This window comes from Brassica oleracea, chromosome C9, assembly GCF_000695525.1.
Source record: "Brassica oleracea var. oleracea cultivar TO1000 chromosome C9, BOL, whole genome shotgun sequence".
Taxonomy (NCBI): Eukaryota; Viridiplantae; Streptophyta; class Magnoliopsida; order Brassicales; family Brassicaceae; genus Brassica; species Brassica oleracea.
This window is the reverse complement of record NC_027756.1, coordinates 36,103,108-36,114,081: the sequence shown is the minus strand read 5'-3', so window position 1 is coordinate 36,114,081 and position 10,974 is coordinate 36,103,108. Positions and strand designations below refer to the sequence as shown.

Genomic DNA, 10,974 nt, shown 5'->3' with positions numbered 1-10,974 from the left:
AGTCAACAAAAAATTAAGAAAGCAATACTTTTACATGAAAGTGTTCTTTTTGTTTTGAGCAAATACACGAAAGTGTTCATTCAGCAAATTTAGTGGGTAGTGTTATAATAACATAACTAGAAATTGATCCGCGTCTCCGCGCGGATGTTTGATTTAACTTAGGTTCAGCGTAAATTCATAAACCGTTAGTTTTATAAAAATCTCATGTATATTTTTTATGTTTTGTAATTTACATATAGAGTAAATATATTATTTTATAAAATAGATGGTTGATAATATTTTTTTTTATTTCTACATAATAATATATTAAAAGTTTTATAAAGTGATGCAATTTGATGTAATTATACTATTCATTATTAAACTGTTATTTTTTGTTAATTTATTTTAAAATAGAACACTATACTAAATTGTTTTAAAATTTTTGCATTAGTTTTCTATGAATTATTACTAATTTTATGATATTTTATTTCTTGAACATTGAACTCTCAAATTTTTTATATTTTATTAAATTAAATAAGGTAATACTATATTTAATTTTTTGTAATATATACTATATATTTCAGTTTGTGTTGTTTTTTTCACCACAAAGAATAACCATTGTAATTAATTAATTTAAATTGATTTTAAATTCAGTGACAAAATCTGTAAATAAAAAGAAATACAAAATAAAGTATTTCAATTTATTGTAAATGCAATGGCTAAATGTATAAATAAAAGAAAGTATTTAATATACGATCCATCTTTCCAAACAATTCTCATTTTTCATGTTATCCATGTTTCCAAAAAGTACCAAAATATATTTCAGTTTTAATAATATAAATTTTTATAATATATACTATATATTTTAGTTTGTGTTTTTATTTTCACCATAAAGAAACAACAGCCATTGATATTAATTAATTTAAATTAATTTTAAATACAATAACATAATCTGTAAATAAAAATAAATATAAAAATAAGTATTTAATTATTGTAAATGTAATGGCTAAATATGTAAATAAAAAAGTATTTAATCTGTTATCCAAATTTTTAAATAATTCTCAGTTATTATGTTATTCGTGTTTTCAAACAATACCAAAAGATATTTCAGTTTTAATAATATATACTAGACCCTGATCCGCGCGCCTGCGCGGATATGAATTTTCGGTTTATGGTTATTTATTTAACTAAATGATGTATTTGTAATATTTGATGTATTATATTCACCAAGTAAATAATTTTTTGGCATCTTAAACCATCTATTTATGATGAATATTCGATATCATTTACAAAATTGAACAAATAGACGTAATTAGAGAATTGTAGACGATATATAAAAACAAGGGTTATTAATGTAAAATATGAAGAAATATTATATCATGACTTAGTATGGCATAAAAGATTATAAATTAGTTATACATGTTTAAAGAAAATAAAATGATTTTTAAACTCCTATGAAATATTTAACATATAAAAAAGGGTGATGATTAGAAAATCAGTGGGATGATTGGTTGGTTGATACATCCTATAAAGAAAACGAAAACTATAGGTGGTTTGACTATTGTACATCGATCGATGCATGATGTAAGTTGACTATATAAAACTTGAGCATGATCATTTCAAACTAAAATATAGGTAGGTTATATGCATTTGTTATATTGTAGTTAATATATTTTAAATATTACATAAGTCAAGTGATTTTCGTTTTCGTAAAAATAAAATTCAAGTTCATTATTGGGCCGTACTCGTCCGTAATAAGCTACGTTAAATATGATGTATTTTTAAGTTCATAATGACATTAAGTTTAAATTTCATTAAGGAAAACTCATTAATTTAACTGGAAAAGACAAGCATTAAAATAGGTAGGTTCATTTAATGACATTAAATTTAAATTTGATTAAGAAAAACTCATTAATTTAACTGGAAAAGATAAACATTAAAATAGGTAGATTAATTTAATTTTTAGTGGCATGGAAATGTAAATAAATTAGAAAACTTAGGGGTATTTTTTAATGGGTACTTCTCTTTTAATAATATAGATTAGTGAATCTAATTACAAATAGTTAAGTGGGTGGATCACAGTTTCATTTTAGAGCTGATTTCAACATATATGTATTTTTGGCTCATCTAGTTCTGTTTAAATTATTCAAACATACAATAAAAATATACGAGTCAATCAGTCGATCAATTAAGTTTGGTTGACAAATTCTGCGGCAATGTTTGGCAAAATTTTCATACCGACATTTACAAAAAAAAAATATTTCATACCGAGGATATGGTTTCTCTCTTTGACTGACGATAATGTCTTCATAAGACTAGTTGATTGTGTATTCCTAGAGATATGTAACGTCATGATGAGGATTATTTTCTTTAATTTTTATATATAAGTTTGAGATTTGATATCTCATAAATATTTTGAAGTTGATGCGTTGCAATGCTAAGATCAAATTTCTTCATAAAATCATTAGGCACTCTTAGTCTTTTTCGCTTCTATTTTAAGACAAACAGTGCAATCGTTAACGATCAGGAGTTAGGACCAACTGTTATATCACAGCGACCAACCACCAAACGCATATCCAACATTTATAGAAATGCAAAAACTCAGCAGTTCCTTTTTCACACTGTGCCAGCCTGACAGGCATGAAAACTGACCACTCTGTCCGATTTGATGTTTTATATTTTAGTTATTTAAACAACATAATTATTAAAAAATAATAAAACTGTATCAATATTTAAATCAGAAAATTTGATCAATTTAATCAAATTTGATTAAATCAATGTAAACCGACTAATAATAAGTTAGATCAATTTGAACGTTTAACTTGAATTCTTTTACTTTTATGAAACTATTGTCTTTTCTGAAAACACAACAAAAATACCAAAAATTTGATATAAAAAAAATACCAAAATTTTTGGACAAACTTTACTTCTCCGACGGTTTTGGTCGTCGTATTCTTTTTTTTTTCTCCTGTTAATTGTTTAACTATCAATAAGATCTTTTCATTAATGTTTTTCCTTCAGTTTCATCTGTTGGTAGAAATAGACATCAACTTTTTTTTTTTTTTGCTAAGTATAGACATCAACTTTTTCTTCAGTTAATTCACTGTTACTCTCGCTATCATCAATGTTCACATATATTGTATGTGATTTTGTTAACAATTGCATCTTACGTTATCAGTGGGAAGAAAGACGAAACGCTTACTTCGGTTTGTTCACAGTACTTTTTTTCCTTTTGGGAGCAAAATTTCTGACAAGACATGTCGATATTGGCGTTGTAATGTTGTTGGCATCTTTCTAATGCAGTCAGTATCCGACGTTTGTCTTCTATAAGTAAACTCTATGGGTGGTTGCGTTTTGCACTTTTCCGTATGAAAAAAATGTCGATCTAAATCATGATGTAGATTACGAGAACTGGATCTTTCTTCGTATATGGAAATGTCTCTAGATTAGTGGTGTATTCATGGTGGTGCTCCAAGGTATGTATACAATTCGTTCACTAATTTGGAATTAATTGTTGAGAAGAAAATATGCAACGACAAGGCAAATGAAAAGTTGAAGTTAAAAAAAAAAGTCAAATTCTCTCTTACACGGTTTCCAATGCAAAATCTTTGGAGACTTCCCTGCCGCCCTTCCGGCATGAATCCGGCGAGCCTCACCACTGGTGAAGAACCCCCTCCCTTGCCCCTCCCTCATGACCCTCCTGACCCAACCTCATCTCTTTCCCCTGTCCAATTTCCTCCATTAGGTACCAAACCCCCAAAACTTCCTCTTCCTCTAAAAACTTTATCCTCTCCCAAATCTGGGAATCCTGCTCCTTCAACTACTGAAACTTTGTTGTCTCAGTCAATCTTGACTCGGCCTTTAGAAATTATGTCTAAGTCTGCAACTTCTACTACTCCTTCACCTACTGTTGGAGTTGAAAACACTGGTCCAAATTTGGAACCAATGGCTACTGTTACAAGTGAATCTCTTGTCCCTTCTCCACTAGAAATTGAAACCTTGACTGATAAAACACTAAACTCTCAAAACCCTAATCCTAAATTCACGGTTCTTCCTCCACAGAACTCCTCCCCTCTTAACACAAATAAAGCCTCCACAACTAACCCCAAACCCGTGTCTACTCTTGTAGATGTGGAGATGGCTTCCCCAACCCCCCAGTACCAACCTCTACTTCAAACCTCTCTCCAGTAACCCCTTTGCAACCTAACCCTCCTACCCTGGTTGAAAGAATTAGACTTTCCGAAGATAAAACCTTGCAGCGACTAGCGCCAATATCCTATTCTGAAATACCTTTTGTCAGTTGGCTTAATAGTCAACATGTTTATTTTGGAGCTTTATTAGAAACACATATCAAAGAATTTACCCTGCCCCATATCATGTCCTCCATCTGTCCAAGATGGAACTATGCTTCCAACCACCAAGTTGATGATGATGGAAGGGTGATCCTCATTTGGCGAGACCCACTGTCAGTCTCGATCATTTCCCAATCTCGGCAATCAGTTACTTGTGAAATCAAAATCCTGGGTCTTCTAGCCTTCATTTACACTGCTGTTATGCTGCTAATACGAGCCAGGAGCGGACAGACCTCTGGGCTGAGCTAACCCATCTTCATTCTGTCTTCGACCTCGACTCTAAGCCTTGGATGATGGGAGGTGACTTTAATCAGATCCTTCACTCTACAGAGCAGTCCGTACCCTTTGATTACAACAACTCTTCTGCCATGTACCAATTCAGAGATACTCTTTTGCAAGTGGGGTTGTTTGACTCAAGATTTCAAGGGCCCAGTTTCTCCTGGTCAAATAAACAGCATGCACTCCCCATTGCTAAGAAACTTGACAGGATGCTCCTCAACTATGCATCTATTCAGTCCTTCCCTCATGCTACTTCCTTCTTCCAAGCCCCTATGATATCTGATCACTCCCCCTGTCTCACTGACTTAGCCTTCCCCTTACCCAAAGCTGGAACCCAACCTTTTAAGTTCCTTAACTATCTCACCAAACACCCAAATTTTCACCAAGTGGTTCAGGATGCGTGGATTCAGGCTGGAAGTTTGTGCATGGACCTTGCAAGTTTGTGCTGGAAACTAAAAAACATAAAGAGGGAGCTCAGAACCTTAAACAAAGAAATTTTTTCAAATATTCAAGAGAGGGTTAAGGAAGCTTACCGTTTGCTTCAAATTTTGCAGGTTCAATCACTAGACTCTCCATCGGCAGAGACATTCCTTCAAGAGTCTATCTTAAGTCAAAAATGGCACTTCCTGCGACAGATTGAGGAAAGTTACTTCAAACAGAAGTCAAGAATTAAATGGTTAAGCCTAGGAGATCAAAATACTACCTTCTTTCAAAGGATGTGTCAGGCGAGAGCAAGCTACAATGCGATCCGATCGTTCTTATTGGCTTCGGGAGAAATTATTGTTGACCCACTTGAGATGAGTCACCTTGCTGTAGGTCATTTCAAGTCAGTGCTAGGTCCTGAAGGTTCAGTTCTGAGGCTTCAATTCACCCCTCTCGCTTGGTTTCACTCGCTTACTCCTTTCAGATGCTCGGTGGCTCAGCAGAATCAGATGATAGTGCTCCCAACTTCAGAAGAGATAACCAGAATTATGTTCAAGTTAAACCCCAATAAGGCGCCAGGGCCAGATGGTCTCTCTTCTGGTTTCTTCAAGGCTGCTTGGGGTATTTTGGGAGAGGAAGTAGTTGGCTCTATTCATCAATTCTTTCACTCGTCATTCCTGCCAGCTACTGTAAACTCCACGATCTTAACCTTAGTCACAAAGTTCCCCGGAGCCTCCTGTATCGTTGACTACAGGCCAATCGCGTGCCTCAATACCCTCTATAAAGTGATCTCACGGCTGCTTGTCTCTCGACTGAAACCTATTTTGCAGGGTCTCATTGTACCAAATCAAACAGCATTTGTCAAAGATAGGCTTTTAGTTGAGAATACAGTTCTTGCAAGTGAGCTAGTCAACGGTTACCATAAGAACAAGGCCCCAAAGCGAATTACCTTGAAGGTAGATATTGCTAAAGCGTTTGATACTTTATCTTGGGACTTCCTCTTCTCTTGTTTAGATGCGCTGCAACTTCCTCCACGGTTCACCAGTTGGCTAAAAGCTTGCGTCTGCACTACGAGTTTCATTGTGGGTTATAATGGAACAGTCAATGGCTATTTTAAGGGTAAGAGAGGCTTGAGACAAGGTGATCCTCTGTCTCCGTACCTATTTGTGATTGCTATGAACAGCTTATCCTTGATGCTTAACAAAGTTGCGGAGGAGGGGAAGCTCTCTTATCATCAAAACTGTCACCAAACAAAGCTCACACATCTCTCATTTGCTGATGATTTGTTGATTTTTATTGATGGATCAATAGAATCAGTGCAGACTGTGCTGAAGACCCTACATGAGTTTGAGCAGCGTTCGGGTCTGGCGGTAAGTTTCCAAAAAACTAGTTTCTTTGCATCAGGGTTGTCTGAAGAAGAAATTGCGATAATTCAAGCTTCAGCTGGTATGTCGTGTGCCTCACTTCCAATGCGGTATCTTGGAGTCACTCTCTCTTCGAAAAAGCCGTCTCTCCATAGCTGCCAGCCCCTGATCCAACAAGTTAAAGCAAAATTCAGTTCATGGACAGTTAAAACGTTGTCTTTTGCAGGTCGGCTTCTACTTATAAAGACAGTAATTTCAGGGATCACTACCTTTTGGTGCTCGTCTTTCATTCTTCCAATGGCTTGTGTTAAAGTTATTAACTCAATGTGTGGAGCTTTTCTTTGGACTGGAGGAATAGAGGGGAATCATTCAGCTCGGGTATCGTGGGATAAAGTTACAAACACTAAGGAGCAGGGTGGACTGGGAATTCGAGACTTGGCTACTTGGAACAAAGCGTGCATCCTAAAGCTTGTTTGGCTGCTTTTCTTCAGAGAAAACTCAGTGTGGGTTTCCTGGTTTAAGGAGGTCATCTTACGGGGGTCAATAAGCAACTACTGGACAGTCAAGCAAAACTCAAAATTTTCGTGGCTAGCAAATAAACTTATCAAAGCAAGGGATATGATTTTTCCGCTAATTAAATGTAGAGTTGGGAATGGTCTCACCATCAGGTTCTGTAATGATAACTGGTCTCCTTTTGGCAGCATCTACTCTTTCTTGAATGCAAGATCGTCTCGTCTAGGGATTCCGCAAAGAGCCACACTGGCCTCATTGTCTGATAATGGAAACTGGACCCTCCCGCCTGCTAGAACAGAGAACCAGATTGAGCTTCAAGCATATTTAACAACACTGGTGCTAACGGAAGAAGAAGATTGTTATGAATGGGAAATTGCGGGTAGGACAAGTAATGCTTTCTCTACTGGTGAAGTGTATACTTACTTAAGAGGGAGCATCGCAACTGTGAATTGGTCTCATCTGGTCTGGTCGTCGTTTGGAATCCCAAGACAGAGCTTCTTAACATGGCTGGTGATGCTTGATAGATGCCCAACTAAGGATAGAATGATAAGCTGGGGACTTGATGTTTCACCGACATGTCTCCTCTGTAACTCTCAGCCAGAATCCAGAAACCATATGTTCTTCGACTGCCCCTTCGCTTGTGTGATATGGTCTGCGATTGCCTCCCGAAGAAGACTCCATGCATTGCAAAACTGGGAAGCAACAGTATTTCAGTTGATGCAATTAACTGGTACCAAACACAGTAAGCGTCTTACCCTTATCTGCTGGCAGTCTACTATCTACTTCATCTGGCGTGAGCGTAATGATCGCCTCCACCGTGCCATCTTTAGATCACCATAATTAATCATTCGAGGGCTGGACAGGCTAATCAGAAACAGGATCAGAGTATAAGAGTTGAAAACCCTCGATCATCTAGTGCTATGATGCAAGACTGGCTGGGATCAAACTGATTGAATCGGGACTGACTGTAAACGTCTCTCCGTTACGGAAGATGATCGTGCTCTCCACTTGGGCCAGTAATGGGCCAAAATGCTTTTAACTCAACTTTGACCTAATGGGTTATGGGTTAAGCTCTAATGATATGTGTTCACTTATAAAAACTCTATTGGGTCTGTTGACCATGATACACTAGCCATCTTGGTTTGTAACATTTTATTTCTTTTCTGCAATTTTAATTGAAAGCCTTTTTTACAAAAAAAACAAGGCAAATGAAGTAGCATTCTTATGGAGAAATTACCACACTTATGAGAGAATGTTTGGAAGGAGAACGTAAATGAAGATAATGCTAGTAGATTATATCAGAGTTATAAAAGACTATGATATTTACAAACGTAATGATACAAAATAATTGGTATCATATTTTCATAGTTCCAAGACTAATACTAGGGGTAATGAGTTTTTATAAACAAAAATGGTAAAAGAGATGCCTAGACATAGACGCCATAAAACATTCACAAAGAAATTTCAGAAATTGAATATGCTTTCGAAGGCTTCGAATATTCAGGCCCATTATTGAAATACCACAAAATGTCTAATGGGCCAGTTCGATAACGATAGACGGCAATATTACAACAATGCCACCAAGGGATGTTCAATGTTACTTACTTCGGTTAAGGGGTTTCTTCATCCTTGGCCTATTCTCCTCGACCTTGAAGAATTAGGGGTTTCTTCTTCTCGATCCAATCCCAAAATCCTTCGTAATCGAAGGGGTTAAGAAAATAAGCTATGAGGAGATCATCGGCGAAGAGGGATACAAGTTTCTTAGAGCAATTGATTCTCTACGTCGCAGGCGCTGCATTTACCAGCTTATCTCTATACGTCTGTGCCCGTCACTTTGACCCGAATCGTGACGCTGCTACAAAGGCCCTCAAGCATAAGAGAGAACTCTCCAAACGTCTGGGTCGTCCTCTTATCCAGACCAATCAATACGAGGTAATAGCTTTGTTGAATCCGTATTCCTAATTCATTACAAAACGAAAGCATTCTTCTTTAGGGACTTAAAAAAGTTTCAACCTGGAACATAACAGGATGTGATAGCTTGTGATGTAATAAACCCACAAAACATAGATGTGGAGTTCGATTCTATTGGAGGGTTGGAGTCAATCAAGCAGGCTTTGTACGAGCTTGTGATTCTGCCGTTGAAAAGACCCGAGCTTTTTGCTTATGGGAAGTTGCTTGGTCCTCAAAAGGGTGTTTTGCTGTATGGTCCTCCTGGCACTGGGAAGACCATGCTCGCCAAGGCTATTGCCAAAGAGTCTGGAGCTGTTTTCATCAATGTGAAGGTCTCTAATCTGATGAGCAAATGGTTCGGCGATGCACAGAAGCTCGGTACGTGTAGATGTAGCCCCTTTTTTTGCCTTTCGTTATCTTGGTATCGTTAACTAATTGCTATGTGTCTTTAGTGGCTGCTGTGTTTAGCCTGGCGGAGAAACTCCAACCTGCGATTATTTTTATAGACGAGGTGGATAGTTTTCTTGGCCAGCGCCGTGCCACGGACAATGAAGCTATGGCGAATATGAAGACTGAGTTTATGGCTCTATGGGATGGGTTTACTACTGACCGTGAGTTTCAACTTCTTGTCTTTATTCTTGTTTTAGCCATTTTAGAATAGGTGCGGTCTAAAGAGTATGTTGTCTGTGTTATAGAGAACGCTCGGGTGATGGTTCTTGCTGCAACGAACAGACCTTCTGAGCTCGATGAAGCTATTCTGAGACGGTTTCCTCAGGCGTTTGAGATCGGTATGCCTGACCGCAAGGAGAGAGCTCAGATACTGGAAGTTGTTTTGAAAGGAGAGAGGGTCGAACCGGGTATTGACTATGATCGTATAGCTGGGTTATGTGAAGACTATACCGGTTCAGATATCTTTGAACTCTGCAAGAAGGCAGCTTACTTCCCAATCAGAGAGATCCTAGACGAGGAGAAAAGGGGCAGACAAGTTTCGGTTAGTATGACAAATGTCAAATGTTTCCTGATTTTGGAGTACTGATGTGCCTTGCATTGTTTCAGGTGCCTAGGCCGTTGACACAGTTCGACTTGGAGAAGGTTCTTGCTACTTCAAAGAAGACACAGGTTGCTGCAAGCGAGTACTCTGGCTCAAGCTCTCACGCTTCGGTTTGGAGAAGTCCAAGGGATAGTGAGGAGGTACAAGCAGCTATAAATGGCATCTCAAAGCTCTTTACTCCTAGGATTGTAAACCATCAGTCGGATTCTCAGGATCCAAGTCGGCATGATCCAGAAGGAGATTCAGAATAGATTATTTTTCTCTGGAGTTTGTTGTGTATAACCAACCACAAAAGTATTACTAGAAAATTTACACTCTTTCAGATGTCTGAATTATGGACATTTTTCTTTTACATCATTTGTGATTCTTCGGGCTATTTAACTTTTCATTTATCATTCTGAAGCTAAAGCAGTGTATTTGATGTGTATGTTACGCTCATTCCTAAACGGAAACATTATATGGCAAATTATCTCAGAATGTTTATCGGCCACAAATAATGTACGTTGTATGGAATTAATTGTGATACACAATGTATACAATTGTGGATCGGACAATGAATTATTTTCTCTTTGAGATGCCATTTTCTCTGCAATTGGTAAGCAGTGGAGTAATAAGAGTAAATCTATATTATAATAGTTGAGTTTTTGCTCAATTCTCAGCGAGTCACGTCAGCGTTTTGTGGGTCACAGTTTTAAAACGTGTGAAAAAGTGTCAAACCCATAGTTTGAATTTGAGTTATTGAGATATAAACACCAACATTTATACCACTAAGCTAAATGATACTTTGTACATTGATGGCCGAACCTAATATATATTTATGAAGGTCGGATGTCCTTGCTTCTTCGGCTTCCTCTGAGGGTCGGGCCTACAAGTGTATTATGAGTTTCATTTTTAAATGGGATTCATCACGTTATATGAAAAAAGCTTAAGTTTGCAACGATTATGGTTTTCCTATATTGTAAATTGTTGTCGTTTAACATAAGTTGGGGTTATTTTCATCATTGTCTCAAACAAGTCAGAGTTACAGAGTTGCGCCGTGTGTGTTCGTAATCTATTTTTTCAC

At 37.0% G+C, this 10,974-nt stretch overlaps 1 protein-coding gene across 1 annotated transcript; it reads left to right on the top strand.

Moving 5' to 3' along the window:
• The first annotated feature begins 8,506 nt into the window (after positions 1-8,506).
• Positions 8,507-10,340, top strand: LOC106313431 (ATPase family AAA domain-containing protein 1-like). The gene is made up of 5 exons (XM_013751232.1): positions 8,507-8,842; positions 8,938-9,238; positions 9,313-9,471; positions 9,556-9,851; positions 9,917-10,340. The coding sequence occupies exons 1-5, from the start codon at positions 8,636-8,638 to the stop codon at positions 10,160-10,162; spliced, it is 1,209 nt and encodes a 402-aa protein (XP_013606686.1). The 5' UTR covers positions 8,507-8,635; the 3' UTR covers positions 10,163-10,340.
• Positions 10,341-10,974: the final 634 nt, after the last annotated feature.